Raw genomic sequence first — 24,330 nt, 5'->3', positions numbered from 1 at the left:
CACACTCACTGCCACATACACATACCTCACTCAATATTCATAACCCCACAAAGTGGAAACTATTATTTACTTTAAAAAATATATATTTTATTTATTTATTTGACAGAGAGAGAGAGAGAGAGCACAAGCACGGGGAGCAGCAGGCAGAAGGAGAAGCAGGGTCCCCACGGAGCAGGGAGCCCGATGTGGGACTCGATCCCAGGATCCCGGGATCATGACCTGAGCCGAAGGCAGACGCTTAACTGACTGAGCCTCCACCCAGGTGCCCCGGAAACTATTATTTGTGTCCCATTTTACAGATGGTGCTACCAGGAGGCAAAGGAGTCAAGTAACACTTCTGGAACGTGAACTGAGGTCACCTTCTGATCCAAAAGCTCAGGATCTCCCCATCATGCTCTGCAGCTCTTCTTCTGGAGCCCAGGACATTGCTGGATGCCAGCCCTTGGGCACGGCACAAAGCAAATGGCTTCCCAGGACTGGGATGAAGTTTTGTGACTATCTACCCTGTGTTGACCAGGACAATGCAGAGCACAGAGTAGGTGCTGAGTGACCATCCTCTATTTTTTTTTAATTGAGGTATAATCGACATATATGTCATTATATATACATTATATATTATATACATTTCATGTACAACAAAATGATTTGAGTTTGCATATATTGTAAAATGATCATCGCAATAAGTCTATTTAACAAATTCACCATATACAGTTACAAAATATTTTTTCTTGTGATGAGAACTGTTAAGATCTACTCTTTTTTAGCAACTTTCAAATATGCAATACAGTATTATTAGCTATAGTCACCAAGCTGTACATTACATCCCCATCATTTATTTTATAACCTGAAGTTTGTACCTTTCAACTCCCTTCACCCATTTCACCCGCCCCCCCCACACTTCTGACAACCACCAATTTGTTCTCTATCTATGAGCTTGGTTTTGTTTTTGTGTTTTTTAGATTCTACATATAAGTGAGGTCATATGGTATTTGTCTTTCTCTGACTTATTTAACTTAGCATAATGCCTTCAAGGTCTATCCATGTTGTTGCAAATGGCAAGCTTTTAGTCTTTTTTTTTTTTTGTGGCTGAATAATATTCCATATATCCTTTATTCATCCATGGATGGACATTTAGGTTGTTTCCGTATCTCGGCTATTGTAAATAATACTTGGCTAAATATCCAGAAGTGGAATTGCTGGATGGGAGGGTAGTTCTATTTTTAATTTTTCAAGGACTCCCCACACTCTTTTCCATAGTGGCTGCATCAATTTGCTTTCCTACCCACAGTGTACAAGGGTTCACTTTTCTCTATATCCTCGCCAACATGTCATTTCTTGTCTTTTCTTTTTCTTTTTTTTAAATATTTTATTTACTTATTTGACAGAGAGAGAGAGACAGCGAGAGAGGGAACACAAGCAGGGGGAGCGGGAGAGGGAGAAGCAGGCTTCCCGCTGAGCAGGGAGCCAGATGCGGGGCTGGATCCCAGGACCCTGGGATCATGACCTGAGCCGAAGGCAGACGCTTAACGACTGAGCCACCCAGGCGCCCCTCTTGTCTTTTCAATAAGAGCTATTCTAACAGGTGTCAGGTGATAGCTCATTGCGGTTTTGATTTGCATTTGAAAATGCCACAGGTTGCCCACAGATTCGACCATGCTATATACCCTCGGGATGGATACTCCACGTCTAACGTGGTTCTATTCTGGCTCTTTCCACATCCTCCAAGTCTCCTGAATATTCATTCCTTTTATCTCTAGCTCTCAGGAACTTTAAATCGACCCAAATTTATTCAGAACAGCAGTTGGGAGTCGGGGAGGAAGTGTTAAACATCCCCCCACCTCCGCCCCCTCATCCATCGCACACGTTGGCCAAAAGCGAAAGAATCTCAGGTTTTAGTTTTCCCACCTCTGCAACGGAGAAGAGAGCTAGGGTCTGACCTTAACGCGTTGCTGGTAAGCACCTGGGACTGGAAAACCTTGGAAGATTACCGAGTCCCACCCCGTTGGTTCTTACAGCGCCTGCGCAGAAGCCGCGGGCCGCCTTGCACTGTTGGAACCCGCCTTGGCCCCTTCGCGCCCTCGGAGATTCGGCGCTCGACAGGCGTCTGTCAGCCTGTCTTCCGGTTTCGGTGCCGCGCAGGCGCGCCTGCCGAGCGTCGAGCAGCCGATGGAGATGGCGGCTGCTGCTGAGTGAGGGACTGCAAAGGCCCAGAGCCCGGGCGGGAGGACCCGACGGGCCTGCGTGCCAGTGGGAGCGCGGCCGGGTACAGTGGGCCGGGCAGGGCCTGAGGGGTGGGAGCACGGCTCCCCTGAGGAACAGAGACGGGCGGGCCGTGCGGGTGTGGGATGTGTGTGGTTGTGGTGGGTGTGACGTGCGTGGTGGGAGATGTGGCTTTCGGGCCGCGAGTTTCGCCTGTGTGTGCTTGCGACGATTGGGCTCTGGTTGTGTGGTTAGGCGGGGCGTGCATAGTTGTTTTTGGTTATGCGGCTGAGGGTGGGTGGGCGGTTGTCTCCCGAGTGCTTGTGTTTGGTTCCTTGGTTGTGTGAGCTTGAGGCGTTTGGGTCCCAGTTTGTGTAGAGTTCTTTGTAGTGTTTGGTGTGGCGTCTGTGCGATGTGTGAAGTTGTCATGCCTGCTCTGTAGGCTCGAGTCTTCATGTTGTGTGTGGTTATGCGACGTATACATAATCGTGTTGAATTATGTGGCGGGTGTTGTGTGCGGTCGAGGCGGTGATGAGTGCGACTGTGGGCTGTGTAGTGTATGCGGCATGTAGCCGGGTAGCATTCATGCTGAGTGTATAATTTCAGGATATGTAGGTTTTATGTTTATTTTTAACGTGGTGTAGGGTGTGAGGGGCTTGCATATGTTATGGTTGTGGGGTCTGGCTTGGTGGTTTGTAGTACATTTCTTTGGTTTGTGTTGTGTTTGGTTATGTGATTTTAGAGTTCGTTCACGCATTCATTCATTCTTGAGGCTTTATTGCGTTTCTTAATGGGGATAAGGTGGTGGGAAAAACGCATATGGTCTCTGCCCTTACAGAACTTAGAGTCTTATGTACTTAGTTATTTTATGTATTTGTGATTATAAATTGATATAAGTGCCCTGAAGGAAGTGCAGGAGCTGTCCCATGGTAGAATGCCTCAATAAGGGGCATTTCCTTGAGGAAGTAAGGTTGGGTTGAGATGTGAAGGGCGTGCGTGTATGTGTGTGTGTGTGTGTAGTGTGTGTGTGTGTAGTGTGTGTGTTTGATTTGTGGTTGTTAGGGTGAATGCATGGGAAGGAAGAGGGCTTTCAGAGTCAGGGCATCTGATGAACCACTAGCTGGGGTGGGAACTGGAGCTACTATTTCAGTGACTGGAAAAGGGACTGAGATCTGTGTGTATATAGTCATGGGGTTTCTTAGAGGAAAAAAAACAGGGTCCCGGTGTTTCATTTGTTTATTTTCTGGGTCACAGCTACCCTTCAGTTTTGAGGACCAGGCATTCCCTCTTCACAGGCCCTCTCATCAGCTCCATCCAAAGCTGAGGCTCATGTATTTCCTCTTACTCTTTCCTGTAGTTTGTGACCTCAGGATTTTGCGGAGAAATTTCTCCACTTTTGTGGAATGGTTTTGTCTGGATTCTCCCTATGACTGGGAGTTTTTCTGAGGTGACATTGGAAGTGACTTTGCCATGGCCCAGTAAAAGTGAAAATGTAACTTAATTAAGCCCTGAATTGTTTAAGCACCAAATCCTTTTGTTTTTGAAGCAGTGAGAACATTAGGCTTGCTGTTCAACTGTCATTTATTGACTTATAAAATCTAGTAAACTCATTGTAGAGAAAATACTCTACAAATATAAAGCAAAAAGTAGATTTTTCTTTTTACCACTGGGTTTCTAATGCTCCTCCTTAGACTAAGGTTGGGATTTTTGTTTGGTTGGTGTTGGTTTTACTTTTGTTTGTTTTTTTAGGGCAGACACTATTTCTTTTTCTATTTGCATTTTTGACGTATGTGTAAGAGCTCAGTACATGTGGTTGGCTAAATGACCAGGGTGAAGAGTCAAAAATTTCTGTATGTTGGTAAGTACTTCAGACATTTCCCCAGTGGCTAAAATGGCATACAGATTATGAAGTTGGACCAGTTGGAGTGAATGTTAGAGAACTGCCTTGGTATTGTTTGCTTTTGAAGTTGAATTTTCTTATCTTCAGGAATCTGTGCTCCCTACTTCATTGAGTTGCCATTGTCCAGTGATGTTCTCAAATCTTTAAAGGTTTTGTGTTTTGGTGTAAGGATTTGAGAAAGCAGTTTTGTGTTTTCAAACTTGTACTGAACACACATTAAGAAATCTTGTTGAACTGTGAAAAGAACAAAGAAAACTCTCAATTGCTGCTAATTAGCCTGAATGGGCTTTTTTTTTTCCTTCTCCCTCTCCTCCCCCCTCTTTCCTGTTTCAGAGCTTCTCCTACTCCAAAGAGGAAACCTCATCCAGGGCCATGATACCACTTCTCCATCATCTGTGTGCTGCTTGGTTAAGCTAATGCTGTGAGAGCCCTGGTCCCTTGTGGAGGAATCAAGCTGACTGTTGGCATGAGGCCTCTGTCTTGCAGGGGTTGAAAGGGACACTGCTATGGCTTCTCTGGATGACCCTGGGGAAGTGAGGGAGGGCTTCCTTTGCCCTTTGTGCCTGAAGAACCTGCAGTCTTTCTATCAGCTTCAGTCACATTATGAGGAAGAGCACTCTGGGGAAGACCGTGATGTCAAAGGGCAAATTAAAAGTAAGAGGCAAGAATTTTTTGCTTACCCTATTCTGTCAGTGGGAGCGTTAACTCATGGGATGGTTTCATTAACTTCTATGATGCCACCAGAACATCGGTGATAAACAATAGAAAATTAATAATAATAGCAGTGAACATATATGAACATGTATCTTATGCTTACCATGTGCCAGGCATTGTTCAAAGTCTTCCCATGATTGAACTTCATTTAATTCTCACAATAACTATTGGACTGTGAGACCCACTTTACTCATGAGGGTACTAGTCACAGAGAAATTGGATAAGTTGCCTGAAATCACATAGTGAGGCAGGGCCTGGCTTTGAACTTAGTAAATGTAAGTCTTATGCTTTGCTGTCTCTTGCTACACTGAATTATCTAATTGCCAGCCTGTAAGAATTTGGAGTGGAACTCCTTTCCTTTTTCTCTGAAAGTGGAGGCACATCGTACACCCATTTCCCTGTCACAAATTCAAGCCTTCTGCCATTCTTCCTTCTTCATTTATCCCTTGTCCTCTACAGGCCAGAAAAAGGAAGGTCATAGTTGAAAAGCAAGGAGAAACAACCCAAAAAGTTAAACATGGTTTTTGAGCTTCCCAGGCCTCAGGTCATAGAGAGTTGCAGAAAGATTTTTTCAAAGCAATTTTAACTATACATAGTGTTCATTTCCGGTCCTCCTAAATATGATGCCACTACTCTGGAACTCACTTTCACCTGCTTCTCCCAACTGGCAGCATTTCTGAAGGCAGTGAGATTAAAAAGGTCTAGATGTGTATTCACAATTCTGTGTTGGATGAGAGAGAAGGGGAGGATCGTGTATTTCTAAGTGGAATTTGGCCTCCACACATGTGAGTCACGTGCCCCCTGTAATCATATAGTCCCACTCCATGTCTCACTTTTCAGTTCAGAAAAAATTGTTGAAATCATTAACATTTATAACCTCTGTCCAGAAACATGACAAAGTCAAATATTTTCAAAATCCTGAGGGCTGTGATAAATGAGGCTGGAGGAGAGCTGTAACTATTAGAAAGCCTCCCCCAAAATGTACATTTTATAGTTTTCAGAGTTCTCGCATAAATATTATTTCTTTTGACTCTCATAGCAACTCTGCAAGAAAGTGGTTGGTTTCATTCTGCGGAGAAAAAGTGAAGCTCAGAGATGTTGAGTGACTTATCCAAGGTCGCATAGGAATTGACAGAACTAGGCCTTGACCCCAGGTCTTCTGTCACCTCTGAGTCTAGTGCTGCTCTTTCCACTTGGTATCACTGATGATACCAGACCCTGTGTTGCAATCACAGTTTGTCCTGCAGCTAGAATGCAAACAAACTGATCGTCTAGGTTTCCTTGGACAGTTGAAGGGCCGCCGTGATTTTTAATGAGTGTCTAGCCTGAGTGTCAGCTGAACTGAGTCATATACTGTGATGTCACTAAGACTTTGATGCTAGTGGGTACAGAGGTTAGACAATGTCTTCAGCTTCCTGTGGTGACCTATTTATTAGAGGAAAAATGTTTAAGGTTACTTAGGGAATAATAGATGTGGGAATCCACTTAAAGAATAATAGAATAGAAATTTTATGAGTTGTGAAAAACACTTGAAAGAATTCTCGGGGCGCCTGGGTGGCTCAGTCGTTGAGCGTCTGCCTTCAGCTCAGGTCATGATCCCAGCGTCCTGGGATCGAGACCCGCATCGGGCTCTCTGCTTGGCGGGAAGCCTGCTTCTCCCTCTCCCACTCCCCCTGCTTGTGTTCCCTCTTTCGCTGTGTTTCTCTCTGTCAAATAAATAAAATCTTAAAAAAAAAAAAAAAGAATTCTCTTGTGTTTTTCTAGAAAGAACTAAGAAATTGAGAATGAAGAAAGAGCTAAGAAATTGAGTTAAGCATTCCTTTAGTCTCATGATCATTTGTTTAGTCAGGAAGGAAGTCTTGCTTGTGTGGGAGTTTTCTGTGATTTAGAATCAGGAAAGTTTTAAAGATTGAAATCAAAGATTTTTGAAAAGTCCTTCAAAAAGCAGGTCATGTCTTTATTTGGTCTTTCGGTTCTTAGAAATTTTATGACATTGCTGGTTTTGTCAAGTGAAATGTTAAAACCAAAAGAACAAACCTTGGTATCAGGTTTTGGAGGTAGTTTAAGAAAGAAAATACAAATTTGTCATTAGTAGAAGTTGATCAGTGAGTTTGGGCCCCAGCCCTGGTTCAGCTTCAGTTTAGCACTTGTACAGTAAGTGTAAGAAAAGGTGGTTGAAAATTAACCGTGGCTTTTGCTTTGTGTTTTTGTTGTTGTTGTTGTTACTTTTTTTCCTGCTTTGTGGTTTTAAAAACATATGGGATTGTTCTTAATTGACCCCCTCTTGAAGTGCTACACCTGGGAAGGTTGCCAGAGTGTTCTTCTGTCCTCCTAAAGTGGTTAAATGGCATGGACTGCCTGTTTAACCCGACACAGTTTAGTCTTGTTTGCAAAAATGAATTAGTGAGTGCCAACTCCAGTTTCCTGTTTGCTAACCCTTTGTTTACATTAGGCAGTTTTCTCTCCCATGTTGTTAAGAGAGATTACTTGAATGCATTTTAGACGGTGTCCTTTAGTTCTGGTGGACCTTATTTTTTCCAGTGGGAGAAAGCCATCTCAGAGTAGCCACTAGCTTGACTGTCTAACTGAGACGCATCTATGAGTATAACAGTTCCCCCTCTGCCTGCCAGCCCCTCCATATCTGCATTTCCCTAGGTTTTTGTAAAGCTATGGTAGTGTTTTTAATGTTATTCAGGTGACAGAGCACTTAAAAATTGCGGGAACTCCATGAAGTATTGATCTATTAAATCTAGAAGAATTGTATTTTGTGTTAAATCTGATATTTTCGGGGCGCCTGGGTGGCTCAGTCGTTAAGCGTCTGCCTTCAGCTCAGGTGATGATCTCAGGGTCCTGGAATTGAGTCCCGCATCGGGCTCCCTGCTCAGTGGGGAGTCTGCTTCTCCCTCTCCCTCTGTTGCTCCCCCTGCTTGTGCTCACTCTCTGTCAAATAAATAAATAAAATCTTTAAAAAAATAAATAAAAATAAATCTCATATTTTCTACTAGATTCTAGGGGCAGAAAGGGATAATTACCCAAAATTTAAGAACCTTGATGAGAGCAACATAGGATCAAGAATTTTTTCCCACACAAGTTGACTGCTGTCCCTTTTTAACAAACAGCAGGTCCTCTCTCCTCGGTACAGGGAGCAAAACCCTGTTCTGCAGATGCTTAGTTTTTTTAGTTTTTAAATTTTTTTTTATTTTAAAGATTTTATTTATTTATTTGACAGAGACAGACACAGCGAGAGAGGGAACACAAGCAGGGGGAGTGGGAGAGGAAGAAGCAGACTCCCCGTGGAGCAGGGAGCCCGATGCGGGGCTTGATCCCAGGACCCTGGGATCATGACCTGAGCCGAAGGCAGACGCTTAATGACTGAGCCACCCAGGCGCCCCAGACGCTTAGTTTTTGAATCATGCTGGCTTAGAAGAACTTGGGTTCTCAGTTTCAAACAGATGAGGTGTCCACTTGTAGCCCTGTTGCCCTATAAGCTCTGTGATCTGGGGTGCGGCAAGTTTTCCCCCTCTTTTTATGTCGTGTCCTCATTTATAAGTATGGATACCACCTGCTTCATAATATTGTGAGCATTCATTGTACTGATTTTTTTTAAAGCACTTTGTTTTGTGCCTGATACATGCAAAGAATCAATCCAGGAAGCATTCATTATCTCTTCTTACCAAGTCTAGTTCCCTTTGTGTTATGTTGTAGGTGTTATAGCTGTTTCTTGAAGCTTTTTTTTTTTTTTAAAGATTTTATTTATTTATTTGACAGAGAGAGAGAGTGAACAAGTAGGCAGAGAGGCAGGCAGAGGGAGAGGGAGAAGCAGGCTCCCCACTGAGCAGGAAGCCCAATGCGGGGCTCGATCCCAGGACCCTGGGATCATGACCTGAGCTGAAGGCAGCCGCTTAACTGACTGAGCCACCCAGGCGCCCCTCTTGAAGCTTTTTGTCAATATCCTCACACATGCATTTATTAAGTGAGTAGGGGAAGAAGAACTCTATGTACAGCTAAGCATTATGGGGAACACTAGCCCAGGGATGTTGGTTTCGTTGAATCCCATCCTGGAAGTAAACAAAAAGGGTTTGCTCATGAGTCCATAGAGTAAATAATACTGTAGAATTTAATTTTTTTTTAAAGATTTTATTTATTTATTTGACAGAGACACAGCGAGAGAGGGAACACAAGCAGGGGGAGTGGGAGAGGGAGAAGCAGGCCTCCTGCTGAGGAGGGAGCCCAATGCGGGGCTTGATCCCAGGACTCTGGGATCATGACCTGAGCAGAAGGCAGACACTTAACGACTGAGCCACCCAGGCGCCCCTGTAGAATTTAATTTTTAAAAAACTTTATTTTAATTAAGATATAGTTTACACATAAGTTTTTATGTGTACAATTTAGTGAGTTTTGGAAAATGTATATACCCATGTAACCACCTCCCCAGTTAAGGTCTAGAAAAAAACATTTCCATTGCCTTGGCCCCTCATTGAATTTGATTTTATACTTTAATTGGGCTCTTAAATTTGGCAATGAATAGTAATTTAGCTGTATATTGGCTATATAAACCAACTTACTGCTAATACGAGTGAATGAATGCTCTGTGGTATTTGTAATACAGTGGTTGTGGACTCATTATTACAATTTATTTGGGATCCAAAATTTTTTAAATAAAGCATAGTCATTTTATCAGCTCTTGTGTTTTGAGATTTCCTTTGACTTTTTACTAGATGTTTATGGATCGATTTATGGTATTTGTTTCATTTTTTAAGGTCTTGTCCAGAAGGCTAAGAAAGCCAAGAACAGGCTGTTGAAACGAGAAGATGACCGAGCAGAATCAGGGACACAAGGATATGAGTCTTTCAGTTATGGAGGGGTCGACCCTTACATGTGGGAACCCCAGGAACTAGGTAAGAAGTTCTGTTCATTCATTCAGCAAATGTTTGAACATCTATATGTACTTGGTGATGTTTTAAGAGTTAGCTGAGAAAAAGAAGTGGGGGTGGTGCACCTGGATGGCTTAGTCAGTTAAGTGTCCAACTCTTGGTTTCGGCTCAGGTCATGATCTCATACAGGCTCTGTGTCCAGGCTCTGTGCTCAGCGGGAGTTTGCTTGAAGATCCTCTCCCTCTGGCCCTCCCCCTAATCGCACGCTCACTCTGTCTCTCTAAAATAAATAAATAAACCTTTAAAAAGGAAAAAGTCAGCTGAGGAGACATCAGTAAACCAGAACGGTTTAAGCTTCTTATGGACCTTATGTCCCAGAGTGGAGCAAAAATGGATCAGAATGAACTGAGCATCTGCTTTGTGTTAGGCACTGCATTAAATGCTTTACATGTGTACTCATGTAATCCTCACTGCACTGGATGGGGACCTGCCCAGAGTCAAACAGCTAAGGAACTATAGAACTGAGGTAGGAATCCAGGTGTTTGACATCAGCCCAGGCAGAGACTCCATTGACTGGGCTGTCTCTTCTCATGTAGGATGTTACCTGCCTAGCAAGAGGCACTCATTGACTTATTTGTGCAACTGAATTTTCTGAAACACATAATTATGGTACCATCTACTGACTTTCAAAATAATCATCTTGGGGTGCCTGGGTGGCTCAGTCGGTTAAGCGTCTGCCCTCGGCTCAGGTCATGATCTCAGGCTCCTGGGATCGAGTCCCACGTTGGGCTCTTGGCTCAGCAGGGAGTCTGCTTCTCCCTCTTGCTCTCCCTCTGTGCTTCACCCCTCTCTCTCTCTCTCAAATAAATCAATAAAATCTTTTTTTTTTAAAAAAAAATCTTTGTGAGGTGATGAAAATGTTCTAAGATTTATTTTGGTGATGGTTGTACCTGAATATGCTAAAAACCATGGAATTTGTATGCTTTAAATGGTGGATTGTATGTCTGTGAATAACATCTCAACAGAGCTGTTACCAAAAATGCCACATGATGTTGAACTAGCTAATTTTACATGTCCTTTAACTGTTGTATGATAACAAAACTTAATATATTTTCTGTCCATACAATGGATAAAGAATGATTTCCTCCTAAGGCTTTATTATACTTTCATATTCATTATCTTTTGCATCTTTCACAAAAGCTTCATGAGGTGGAATAGGTCATGATGCTCATTCCCATTTACAGATGAGGAAACAGGCTCTAAGGAGGGAATTGATATTTACCCAGAGTCATCTACCATATTCTTCTTATAGGGCCACAATGGAATGTGTCTTTTTGAATGAGGAAAATCTTAGAACTGCACTGTCTGATAGGATAGCCACTAACTATATGTGGCTATTTAAATTCAAATAAGTTAAAATTAAATAAAAGTAATTTCCTCAATCATACACTAGCCATATTTCAAGTGCTCAGTCTACACCTGTGGCTAGTGGCTACCATATTGGAGAGTGGAAACATTTTCATCATGGTAGGAGAAAATGGCTTTAAAAATAACACTATAGGAATGCCTGGGTGGCTCAGTTGGTTAAGCGTCTGCCTTCAGCTCAGGTCATGATCCCAGGGCCCTGGGATGGAGTCCTGCATCAGGCTCCTTGCTCAGCGGGGAGCCTGCTTCTCCCTCTGCCTGCTGCTTCCCCTGCTTGTGCTCTCTCTATCTCTCTGACAAATAAATAAATAAAATATTAAAAAAAAATAACACTGTATATGGGGTGCCTGGGTGGCTTAGTCAGTTAAGCATCTGCCTTTGATTCAGGTCATGATTGGCTCAGGTCATGATCTTGGGGTCCTGCGATCAAGCCCTGCATCAGGCTCTCTGCTCAGTGAGGAGTCTGCTTCTCCCTCTTCTTTTCACTCTGTGCGCTCTCTCTCTAATCAATCAATCTTTAAAAAATAAATAAAAAATAAAAATAGCATAATGTAACATTGTTAATTACACTTTAGTAAAAAAAAATAATAAAATAAAATTTAAGAAATTTTCAAATCAGGGGCTCCTGGCTAGTTCAGTGGAAAGAGTGTGCGACTCGTGATCTCAGGATTGTGAGTTTGAGCCCTGTGTTGGGTATAGAGATTACTTAAAATTAAAAAAATTAGAATTTTCAAATCAATATGTTGTACACCTGAAACTAATAAAACGTGATAGTATACATACAGTAGTGAGTTACATATGAAAGTCAATTTGAAACATGAAGGAGAAATTTCAGACATGTGAATTCTTATTAGCTTTTTTTTTTTTTTTTTAAAGATTTTATTTATTTATTTGAGAGAGAGAGAATTAGAGACAGCAGGAGAGGGAGGAGGGTCAGAGGGAGAAGCAGACTCCCCGCCGAGCAGGGAGCCCGATGCGGGAGTCGATCCCGGAACTCCAGGATCATGACCTGAGCCGAAGGCAGTCGCTTAACCAACTGAGCCACCCAGGCGCCCTCTTATTAGCTTTTTGATAGCCTGTTTCATGATTGCCAGTGTTAAATTATCAGAGCAATTTTCTGATTAACTTGCCGGTTTCAACAACTGGAGGAAGTCAGAGTTGTGGAAGGTCAAGTGAATGGCAAATTTTTAAAAGTTAAGATCTGTGGTCACGCCCGGGTGCCTGGGTGGCGCAGTCGGTTAAGTGTCTGCCTTTGGTTCAGGTCATGATCCCGGCATCCTGGGATCGAGCCCCATGTCGGGCTCTCTGCTCAGCAGGGAGTCTGCTTCTCCCTCTGCCTGCCGCTCTGTTTGTGCTCTCGCGCTTGCTCTTTCTCTCTCTCTCTCTGTCAAATAAATAAATAAATAAATAAAATCTTAAAAAAAGAGATCTATGGTCACGCCTAAGAATTTGAAACTAAAATTTAATTAGATGTTAGAGAGTATCGTTAGGGAGAAAAGAGCAAGGATGGTGCAGAGTATAGTATGTGAGAAGCTCCAGGTGGGGCACAACTTATAAGTGAATAGGCCATGGTTGGGAAGAGGAAGTGGACTGTGTGCTGGGGGTGAGGGCAGCTGGGGTGGGTTGGTGTTTTGGAAGAGGAAGAGGGGATATTTCAGATATGCTGAAACAACAAGCTACCATTTGGTTCCATTTGTGTGAGAAGGTTTATCCTTGGATCTTTGCTGCTGATCAAGGAATCAGTTTAACTAGCTCTTCCAGTGACATCCGTTAGCATTAACATTTTGGGGGCTTTTTGAGAAGGACTGTTTTTATTCTGATGAAAAACGATAGTGTACCAACTTTGGAAAGCACAGGAAAGTATGAGAGATTTTTAAAAGTCTCCCATGTTGGGCGCTTGGGTGGCTCAGTTGGTTAAGCGACTGCCTTCGGCTCAGGTCATGATCCCGGGGTCCTGGGATCGAGTCCCGCATCGGGCTCCCTGCTCTGCGGGGAGCCTGCTTCTCCCTCTCCCACTCCCCCTGCTTGTGTTCCCTCTCTCGCTGTGTCTCTCTCTGTCAAATAAATAAATAAAATCTTTAAAAAAAAAAAAAAAAGTCTCCCATGTTACTGTCCTTTTTAACAAAAATTCATGTGCCAGATAGTGTTCTAAGGAGTTCATAAATTTTAACTTTTTAATCCTCCTAACAACCTTGTGGAGTAGGTACTACTGTTACCCCATTTTGTAGAGGAGTACTCCCAAGTTACACAGACATTAAGGAACTTGTTCAAGGTCACACAGTGTGTGGCAGAATTGAAATTTGAGCACAGGCAGGCTCCAGTCCAGGCTCTCCTCCACCATACTCTGAGGTCTCTTGTATGCTCTTTATGGCCTCCAATGTTAACTGTGGTTAACATTTTAGCAAATTTGTTTCCATTTGCTTGTCTTTGAATTTTTAGTAAGACTCTAAACTCGTTGAATTTCTACTTGTGTTTAAAACTCATTGAAGGGGCGCCTGGGTGGCTCAGTTGGTTGGGTGTCTCTCTTCGGATCGAGTCATGATTTTGGGGGTCCTGGGATCAAGCCCCATGTCGGGCTTCCTGCTTGGCGGGGAGCCTGCTTCTTCCTCTCTACCCACTTGTGCTCTCTCTCGCTATCTCTGTCTCTCTCTCTCAAATAAATGAAATCTTAAAAAAAATAAAAATAAATAAAATTCATTGAGGATGGGGCACCTGGGTGGCTCATTCGGTTAAGCGTCCAACTCTTGTTTTCGGCTCAGGTGATGATCTCAGGGTCCTGGGATTGAGCCCTGTGTTGGGCTCGTGCTCAGCTCAGAGTCTGCTTGGGATTCTGTCTCCCTCTCCTTCTGTTCCTCCCCCACCCTCGTGCTCTGTCTCTTTCTCAAATAAATAAATACAATCTTTTTTTTTTTTAAGATTTTATTTATTCATTTGACAGAGAGAGAGATAGCAAGAGCAGGAACAAAAGCAGGGGAGTGGGAGAGGGAGAAGCAGGCTTCCCGCTGAGCAGGGAGCCCGATGCGGGGCTCGATCTGGGACCCTGGGATCATGACCTGAGCTGAAGGCAGACGCTTAACGACTGAGCCACCCAGGCGCCCCAATAAATACAATCTTAAAACAATACAAGGTCATCTGTAAAAAAAAAATAAAATTCATTGAAGATAAGCAGCGAGGGAGAGGGGCTCTCTCAGAGAAACAACATGTCATTCATCTCCCATTTCCTGTCCTAGGCGCTGTGAGAAGCCATCTTTCTGACTTCAAAAAACACCGAGCTGCCAGAATTGACCACTATGTTGTTGAAGTCAATAAATTAATAATCAGGTTAGAGAAGGTAAATTTTGTTGTTTTAAAACATTTTCTTTTCTGCAAGTATAAATTTTCTGGGGGAGAAAAAATTAGATTTCTGCAGTGTGTATTAGGTATGTTGTATATATTGGATGCTGGCAGAGAAACGCCCCACCTCGAGCTCACCTAAGAGGCGCAGAGGACATGGTAGATAGTTGTAGCCTGGGCTGGTTTTACTGTAGGAGATGGCCCAGGTTGACAGACATGCCTCATATCCAGCTTTCCTTTTCCTTCCTCTGAAGCCCACTTGGCTGCTGGAAAACCTTTCTACTTTCAAATTATTTCCTCTTTGGGGTGTCCAAAGTACAGTCATGCAGTGGGACATAGTGTATGATACTCGATAACAAACAGAAGCTTGGGACAAGGTCTGTGAGGAGTACTCATCCAGGGCCAGCATTCAGTGTGGGAATATCTGGACTGGGCCTTCTTGTCCTGTGGTACCAGAGTGTGTCTTCACACCCACAATCATTCTGTTCTACTTTGACCCTAGAAATGCTTGTTGTGTATAACCTGGATTTTATGGTGGGCATGGTAGCAACCGCAGGTATAGTTCTTGATGTGTACTTTGTAGGGCAGAAATATGTGCCCGGTTTCATTGTCCAGGAGGACCGTGGAGAATCAGGAATTCCCCATTGATTTCAGTAGCCACACCCACCACATCCTTGCCTACCTCTGGTTATTGCATAAATGGAGAACTGACGAGATTGGAATCAGGTCATGGGGAAGGGAGCTGCCTTCTAGATGCAAGCTAATACTCTGTCTAGTGTGAAGTTGCTTTTGTGACTTTGTGAGGTTGGGGATGAGAGATGAGACTTGAGAAGTGAAGATGTGTGAATTCCTGCTTGATGCCTCTTGCCTGTGAAAAGTATGTACATCACCTGTTTAATTCCATTTGGCACTGTCTTCTCCTTGTCAGCTCACTGCATTTGACAGAACGAATACCGAATCTGCTAAGATACGAGGTAACTCTAGAATTTTGCTCACATTCATTCTATTTATCTTTCTCCCTGACCAAACCTCTTTTTAAAATGGCTAGCTTTGGGGCGCCTGGGTGGCTCAGTCATTAAGTGTCTTCCTTCGGCTCAGGTCGTGATCCCGGTGTCCTGGAATCGAGCCCCGCATCGGGCTCCCTGCTCTGAGGGAAGCCTGCTTCTCCCTCTCCCCCTGATTGTGTTCCCTCTCTCGCTGTGTCTCTCTCTGTCAAATAAATAAATAAAATCTTTAAATAAAATAAAATAAAATGGCTAGCTTTTCTGTTTGTTTGATTTTTGTTTTGTTCTTCCCAAAGCAATAGAAAAGTCTGTGGTGCCTTGGGTCAACGACCAAGATGTCCCTTTCTGTCCGGACTGTGGGAATAAGTTCAGCATCCGTAACCGCCGCCACCACTGCCGCCTCTGCGGGTCTATTATGTGCAAGAAGTGTATGGAGCTCATCAGCCTCCCTTTTGCAAGTAGGTAATGTGGAGGCGGGGCCCTAGCCCTGTTCTTCTTGTGACTGGCTTGTTTGCTGATCACTAGTGGGTGATTTTTTGAATGTTTTTGTTTAAGTGAATGTCCCATGGGATCTTTATCCATTCATTTATTGATTCCATGAAGCCTGCTATAGGCTAGGCACGATGCTAGCTAGGGTCCAGGGATACAGTGGTGGATAACAAGGGCTGGCAAACTTTTTCTGTAAAAGATCAGATAGTAAATAGTTTAAGCTTTGTGGGCTACAGATGGTCTCTGTGACATTTCTTCTTCTTCTTTTTTTTTTAAAGATTTTATTTATTTATTTGACAGAGAGAGACACAGCGAGAGAGGGAACACAAGCAGGGGGAGTGGGAGAGGGAGAAGCAGGCTTCCCGCTGAGCAGGGAGTCCAATGCGGGGCTCCATCCCAGGACCCTGAGATCATGACCTGAGCCGAAGGCAGATACTTAACGAGTGAGCCAACCAGGCGCCTCTCTTCTTCTTTTTTTAAACAACAAAGGTTGTGGGCGCCTGGGTGGCTCAGTTGGTTAAGCGACTTATACACTGCTCCCAGTGTGAGAATAGTGGCCATCCTTCTTGCCTGGATATGACCATGGAGCTTGTTTCTATGATTAAGACCTACCCATGGCAGTGTATGGAATGTAAAACTTGCATTATATGTGGACAACCCCACCACGAAGAAGAAATGATGTTCTGTGATGTGTGTGACAGAGGTTATCATACTTTTTGTGTGGGCCTTGGTGCTATTCCATCAGGTCGCTGGATTTGTGACTGTTGTCAGCGAGCCCCCCCCCAACACCCAGGAAAGTGGGCAGAAGGGGGAAAAACAGCCTCTGACCCTCCCCCCTCTCATGTGCTCTCTGTCTCTCTCATTCTCTCTCAGATAAATAAATAAAATCTTTAAAAAACAAAACAAAACAAAACAAAAACAACAACAACAAAGGTTGTTTAAAACCTTTTTTAAAAGGTTTTAAAAAGGTTTTTAAAAAACCTTTTAAAACCATATTTAGCTCAAGGGCTATACAAAAGCAGGCTGGACTTGGTTTACAGGTCATGTTTGCCCACCTATGGTTTATAAGGCATTGTCCATTCCGCAAAGGGTCTAGCGTCTAGCAAAGGATACAGACTTACAAATAATTGCTTTATAAAGAGATAAGTATTAGGAGAGAAGTTGCATCAGACACCCAGGAGAGCTGACCAAATCGTTGTGAGCTCTGCTTGGAAGTGGCAGCTGAGGCTTTTAGAGGAGACTATAAGAAAGGTTCTTTATTTTTTTTAAAGATTTTATTTATTTATTTGACAGAGAGAGACACAGCAAGAGAGGGAACACAAGCAGGGGGAGTGGGAGAGGGAGAAGCAGGCTTCCCGCGGAGCAGGGAGCCCGATGCGGGGCTCGATCCCAGAACCCTGGGATCATGACCCGAGGCGAAGGCAGACACCTAACGACTGAGCCACCCAGGCGCCCCAGAAAGGTTCTTTAAAAATGAGCAGAAGGCTAGTCCTTTCCTTTGAGATAAAAGTCACAGTTTATTGTCATATAAAACAGACTGTAATATCATAATATGAGAGACATTGAGTGCTGGGGGGATCAAGAGCATGGATGCTCAGGTTTGGGAGGTGATGTTTGAGAAGAGCCTTAAAAGATAGCAAGGATTGCAAAGAGGTAGGGCAGGAAGGATCCTGGGTAGAGTGCAGAGCAGGAGCAAAGCCGTGGAAGGGCCCTGGGGGAAGGTTAGTAAATGAGCAAATAGAATAGTTGGGGGAGTATAGAGGACACGTTTGAGAATTATGGGGATGGTGGCTACAATGTTAGGTGGAACCAGAGGGTGTAGAACTTTGAGTCTCAACTGGTTAAAAGTTGCTAAAGATGATCTCTTGGGCTTTGGGCCAATTCTGGGACATTTGAGGTGGTTTTGCAACCCTGGGGAGTTCCGCTGACTCTGCATGTGCTGTTGGCTATGGAGCATCTGGACAATGTGGGACAGAAGCAGATGCTTCCTCTGTCCCGTTCTGACATCCGGCAGGCACACATTACCTTAATACCTTCCCTTTCTCCCTGAAACTGACTTTCTGTTTCACCTGAGACTTCATAATATGCTTTTGAGACACTATTCACCTTTCTTATCTTGTGCTAATTAACTAACATTTACTGGGCAGGTGCTATGGGGTAGCCCCGTTGGATATATTGGGGTACAAGTATGAATAAGACAGTTCCTACCCTCCCAGATTCATAGAGCAGCTCTGGGTATACATAGAACTGTCATACAGGGAGAAAAGAGGAAAGTGCTCCAAGAGGGATGACATGGTAGGACCTGATAGGAAGGGCATATTGTTTTTGCCTCAAGGAATAGAGTAGGGCTTCCAGAAGGATGTACCATTTGAGCTGAGCTTTGGAAGGGGTAGGAGTCAGATATTTGGGAGTGGGGAAGTCTGTCAGGACAGTCTGGGGAGAATGTGGATTGTGTTGGGTCAGGTTAGGAATGGGCTTCAGAGCCTCAGAGACCTTCCTAGGCTGTCTGGCTTTTTCCTGGCTGGCATTGGGAGTACCTCCCACCACAGAGCCTGACCCCAGGAAGGCAAAGGTGTGGTGCTTCTTGCCCATAGACAGAGCCTGCATCAGCACCTGTGGCCTCCCCTCTGTTGTGAGCGGTGGGGTGATGGGATGCTGCGGGCTCATTGCCACCTGTCCTGTGTTGTGCTTTACAGACAAGCTCACCAGTGCCAGCAAAGATTCCCTGAGCACCCACACCAGCCCCAGCCAGTCACCCAACAGTGTCCATGGCTCCCGCCGGGGCAGTATCAGCAGCGTGAGCAGTGTAAGCTCCGTCCTGGATGAAAAGGATGACGACCGGATCCGCTGCTGTACACACTGCAAGGACACGCTGCTCAAGAGAGAGCAGCAGATTGATGAGAAGGAGCACACCCCCGACATTGTAAAGCTCTATGAGGTGACTCACCGGGTGTGGTCCTGGGTCTGATTTGAGATGCAGATTTGGCTGTTACATGTTATGTGCATGCCTGCATATTTTGGAGAATGTTTTGGGAAGTTGTTCCTTTGAATCATTTTTACTTTCTGCTAAAGGGCCCTGGTATGGTGTCCTAGCTAGGGCCCTGGGTGATTCACAGAGTCATCCTGGGTGTGTTGCAACAACCTTGTTCCCTCACCCCTCCTTGCCCACTTGAAAGCAGGAGGTTGGAGACTTTGGTGGCCCAGGGGCAAGAGGAGGAAGGATGGTTGCCATTCGGTGTGGACAGGATTTCCATATGAGGAGTAGTGGAGCTGGATCAGGTATGAACAGTGGGCCAGAAGAGTCCTGGGAAATTCACTTGGGAGCTTCAGGCTTTACAGGTTTGAGTGACTGCCCATGGGCATAGAGCTTCCCTTTTAAGTCCATTCAAATGCCTCAGCTGTCATTACCACCAGCAATCCCAAAACACATTCAGTAGATGCATACTTTGAGAGGAGCATAGGGTCGTGCAAAAACAGGGGATTCAGAGTCAGACGGGGAGTGAGTCTACCTCACTCCCAATGGCTGGGGGGATCTGCAGGCTGAGAAGGATTAGCCAGCTGGAGGTTTCATAAGCAGGTGATGGGAGATGGGAAGGGGGAGATCAGCCTGGTGGAGGTAGCAGCTCATGTAGAACCCTGAGCAGAGGAGCGCCTGGGCCTTCCTCCACTTACAGTGGGGCCACGTCCTGATAAAGCCATCCTGAGTTGAAAATATCGCAAGTCGAAATTGCCTTTAATACACCAAACATACCAAACATCATAGTGTGGCAGCCTGGCCTACACTAACCGTGCTGGGAACAGTGACGTTAGCGTGCAGTTGGGCAGAAGCCTCTAACACAAATCTGTTGGATAACAAAGTGCTGAGCGGATCGTGTAACTTACTGGGTACCGTGCTGAAAGTGAGAAGCAGAAGGCTGAGTGAGTACAGGGTGGTCGTAAGGGTATCGGCGGCTGACCCTGTGATCACGCGGCTGGCCTTGAGCTGCGGCGGCTGCCACCGCCCAGCGTCACGGGAAGGTGTCCTACTGCATGTCGCCAGTCTGGGCAAAGATCCACACTCAAAGCTCCAAGTTCCGTTCCTACTGAATGAGTATCCCTTTCGCACCATTGTAAAGTTGAAAAATCATGAAGTCTAACCATTGTAAGTCTGGGACCGTCTGTATATTTGTCTGCTGATCACTGAATGGTCACTGTTAGCAGGTCTGTGGGTCATAATGGCTGCATTTCTGGAATCACCAGAAAAATACTTAGACTACTAGAAATGGTGTTAATGAAACCCTGCCCTGAGCTGCAGATGTAGCCATTACCCATCCTATGTATGGAGTTCATGACCTGATAACTCATTTTTGTAAATGCTTTTTCCTTCCTTCATTTTTGAAGTGAGCCCTGGCAGTACCATTTGCTAGTATCTTTCATCACCTGGCAGAGAGAGAATGTGGCCACCAGTTCCTTTCCTCTGCCTTGGTAAACTCACTGGCTTATGTCCTGGAAGGCCTTGCTCCCTGCAAAAACATCCTGTCAAAAGTTCTGCCCTCACTTTTTTTCCTTCCTGCAAGATTTACTGCTTGTAAAGGAGGTTTGTAAATCAGGAAATTGATAACAACAGTAAAAACAAACAAAAAAAACACTCTGCATATTTCCAACTGTACATTTAAAAAAAATTTTTTTTTAAGTAGGCTCCACACCCAATGTGGGGCTTGAACTCACAACCCAGAGATTGAGTCGCATGCTCTACCCACTGAGCCAGCCAGGTGCCCCGGAAATTGTACATTTTAAATACATCTCTGTTGATGCAGCATAACTGTTTTGTACCTTGAGAGCACGACTCACCTCTTTTGTTTTGTTCTTAGAAATTACGACTTTGCATGGAGAAAGTTGACCAAAAAGCTCCCGAATACATCAGGATGGCAGCATCATTAAAGTAAGCTATTCCTCAGTTTTTCTAATTCAGTGACGATTGTTTGTGGGCACTTTAGCGTAGCTCCTCAGTAGCTGAAAATGAAAATCTTAATTCTGGCTGCTTTTCTTCTGTGACCAACTGTGGAGAATCTTTGTCATGTCTGTATTTCTGTGTGGCACGTGTTACAGTCCTCTGGTAGACATGTTCAAGGGGCCCCAGTTCTGATGGAGCAGGTTAGGGAAGGGCCTCAGACAGTAGGCACCGCTGCCGAGTGTGGCATCTGGAGGTGAGCAAGGACAGTGTGCCTCGGGTGCCTGCCCCGGGGCGGGAGAGGGGGGGCTGCTGCTTCAGGCTTAGAGCAGGCATTTCCTTTAGAACAGGGGTTGGCACACCTCAGCCCATGGGCCAAATCTAACCTGCTATCTGTTTCTTTTTTTAACTAAAATATAACTTACACACCAAAAAAATTAATAATTTACACACCCTTTTAATGTGTACAGGTCAGTGGTTCTTCGCAGAGTCATTCAACCGTCATTGCTGTCTTAATTCCAAACCATTTTTATCATCCAGAGAAACCCCACCCCCATTACTAGTCATTGCGTATTTCCCCTCTCCCTGGTGACCACTGGTCTGCTTTCTGTCTATGGATTCGCCTCTTTGGGACATTTCATATAAATACATGATCCTTTGTGTCTGGCTTCTTTCACATAGTGTAGTGTTTTCAAGATTCACCTTTGTGGCGGCACATGTTAGCGTTCCATTCCACTCGTGCAAATGCATTGTATGGATAGACCACATTTTGTGTACCCATTAGTCCGTTGATGAACATTTGGGTTTTTCCACTTCTGGCTATTATGAATAATGCTTCAGTGAATATTCCTGTATAAGTTTTTTTTGTGGACATATAATTTTATTTCTTTTGGGTTTATACCTAGGTGTGGAGTCGCTGGGTCATATGGTAACTCTAGATTTTAAATTTTCTGAGGCACTGCCAGACTGTTTTCCAAAATGACTGCACCACTTTACATTTCCGCCAGCAATGCATGTGCGTTTCAGTTTCTCCATATCCTTGCCAATGCTTGTTATTGCCATTTTTTTAATGAATAAAATTTTACTGGTGCATAGCCATGCCCATTTGTTTGATTTTAACTGCAAACTACAACTACAGCAGCAGAGTTGAACAGTTGTGACAGAGACTATCTGGCCTGCAAAGCTAAAAATATTATTATCTGGTCCTTTGCAGAAAAAATACGCTGGCACTCTCTTAAGAGCATTGCTCCTTCTGCAGGTTAGTGATACGTGAGCTAGAATTTGAAGTGCTACCACTAGAATCAGATCGCAGCAAGTCTTTTCCCAACCTGCAGAAAAACAGTTATGTGCTCTCTATGTGAGGATTATCGGCCTTTGTCTTAAGCCTGTATTGCCCACCTGCCACCTTTGTAGTGATGCATGTGGAATTAAATGTGCCTTGTTTAGAACAAACCTGTATTTTTATTTGCCCATTTACTGTGGCAATGTGTTATATTGTCTCCACAAAACAAAGCTTGGGGCACCTGGCTGGCTCAGTCAGTAGAGCATGTGACTCTTAATCTCAGGGTCATGAGTTCAAGCCCCATGTTGGGCATGGAGCCTATTTAAAAACAAACAAAAAACACAAAGCTTGGCTTTTCCTTCATGATGGCAGTGACCACATTCTAAGTCTATCATGTGAATCTCACATGAAAAGAAAATGAACTTTTTCATTTACATGGTCCTTAAGGAGTTTTCTAACTTAGGAGTCTGTAAATGTCTGACTTACAAAATATGAACGGCTTAACCTGGTTGGTCTGTGGCAAAAACACCCCTTCTCTTGCATGTCTCCCTGCCTCTACTCTTGCTCTGGGGCTCTTCTTCCAGTTCCTGTTCCCTCCCCCAGTGTATGCCAGCCCATGGGGAGGGGAAAGAGGTGGGAAGGGAACAGAAAAGAGGTAGGGAAACCATTGTAGACCACCCCCATTTCCTCCAGTCCTAGCAACTGGGTGTCTGCAGCCCCTGGCAGCAGACAGGATAAGGGGAGGACACCCTGTTTCTCCAGCCCTCTCAGCCACAACAGTCCTAGGGCCTCTCTTCCCTTATATTTGCACTTTCTATACCCCGTTCTTCCTCTTTTCATTCCAAGAGCACTGGTTCTGAAAAACAGGAGGAAAGGACACGTTTTCTTCTCTACCTGCAGTTCACTGAGCAATAATTTCAATCAATGGAGCATATAGCCTCCCTGTGAGTAGGCTGGGAGAAGCAGCTCAAGTGCTTCTGATATCTACCTCCCCTAAATGGAGAATCCTTGGCTTGTAGCACCTGTCTCATGTTCTTTTCCTACCTGGAACTTACTGGAATCAACACCCCTCCTCCCACCTGTGCCCACTGGTCTGAAATTAGAGCAGGACTATCTTCTTCCTGGATGTCAGCAAGGAGAACTGTGTTCCTGGCAGTCTGAGCTGGCACTCAACTTTCCCTCATGACGTCGTTACCCAGGGGGCTCCTTCCCCTGAGTCTGTTGTTTTTCTTGCTTTGTGCCTCAGACGCAGCTGTGGGTCACTGGGCCTCCCCATCCAGCTGGGAAACTACCATCGCTGAGCACATTTCCAGATGTCTAACTCCTACTCGCTCTCCAAAGACTGGTTCTAAAGGGCTTTAAGCACATTTTCCTCCCTCATTCATTCTGTGGGTATTTACTGAACACTAGTTATGTGCCAATACTATTTGAGGTACTGGGGATGTAGCAATGAACAGTGCAGACTGTGTCCACTGCCCTGGAGCTTCATTACCATGGGAGCACAGCCATAATCAAGTGAACAAATCATGAGCAAGATAACTCCAGACGTGATAGGTGCTCTGTGGGGAATATGTGTGGTTGAGACTGAGACCGGTAGTGGGGGTTGTGGGGGGGGGGAGGGTGCTTTCAGATTTGAGCCAACCGTGTTATTTTCCATGTGACTTGGAGATATCAAGACAAAGTGCAAGCATTCCTAATTCTGGTCTGATGTTCTTTTTGCAAACTATGCGGTTTGAGATGATGAAGCCAACATCCAATAGGATCCTCCAATTATAGCACACACCAAGATTTTTCCAGCTAGGGCTGTCTTGTAGTTGGTAAACCAGGTCAGCGCAGCAGTCCTTTCTGCTTATTTAACTTAAATTGCTGCTGCCTCAGGAAGGGAGCCGAGTGGCCGTTGCTGAGGCTGCATTAACAGCTGCAAGATCTTCTGAAGTGTTTTTCTTTTCAATGAGCACTGACGAAGCTTGGCCATGTGCTAGTTACTGAGGATAAAAACGATAAGCCATCATCATTGCCCTTGCATTTCAGGCCTGACGGGGTGACACACTTGTAGATGAACAGTTCTAAGATCACATAGTAACTGCTGCTGTTCCTCTGAGTTAAGTGGAATGAAGCCATCTCTGACCTTCCCTGCAGCCCCCTGCTCTACCCTGGGCAGTTATCCCCTGTCTCCTCCC

The 24,330-nt window shown here is 44.5% G+C and overlaps 1 protein-coding gene across 1 annotated transcript in view; it reads left to right on the top strand.

Annotated features, from left to right (window-relative positions):
- Positions 1–2,173: 2,173 nt before the first annotated feature.
- Positions 2,174–24,330, top strand: part of RBSN (rabenosyn, RAB effector) — a 29,940-nt gene continuing 7,783 nt past the window's right edge. Inside the window, exons 1-8 of the mRNA XM_021695013.1 lie at positions 2,174–2,263; positions 4,433–4,753; positions 9,574–9,711; positions 14,343–14,443; positions 15,374–15,419; positions 15,746–15,907; positions 18,635–18,876; positions 20,789–20,859. Coding sequence (XP_021550688.1) covers positions 4,606–4,753; positions 9,574–9,711; positions 14,343–14,443; positions 15,374–15,419; positions 15,746–15,907; positions 18,635–18,876; positions 20,789–20,859 — 908 coding nt within the window. The 5' untranslated portion in view covers positions 2,174–2,263; positions 4,433–4,605. The remainder of the gene's footprint in view (positions 2,264–4,432; positions 4,754–9,573; positions 9,712–14,342; positions 14,444–15,373; positions 15,420–15,745; positions 15,908–18,634; positions 18,877–20,788; positions 20,860–24,330) is intronic.

The sequence above is a fragment of the Neomonachus schauinslandi genome, chromosome 1 (assembly GCF_002201575.2).
Source record: "Neomonachus schauinslandi chromosome 1, ASM220157v2, whole genome shotgun sequence".
Taxonomy (NCBI): Eukaryota; Metazoa; Chordata; class Mammalia; order Carnivora; family Phocidae; genus Neomonachus; species Neomonachus schauinslandi.
This window is presented reverse-complemented; position numbering and strand designations above follow the sequence as displayed.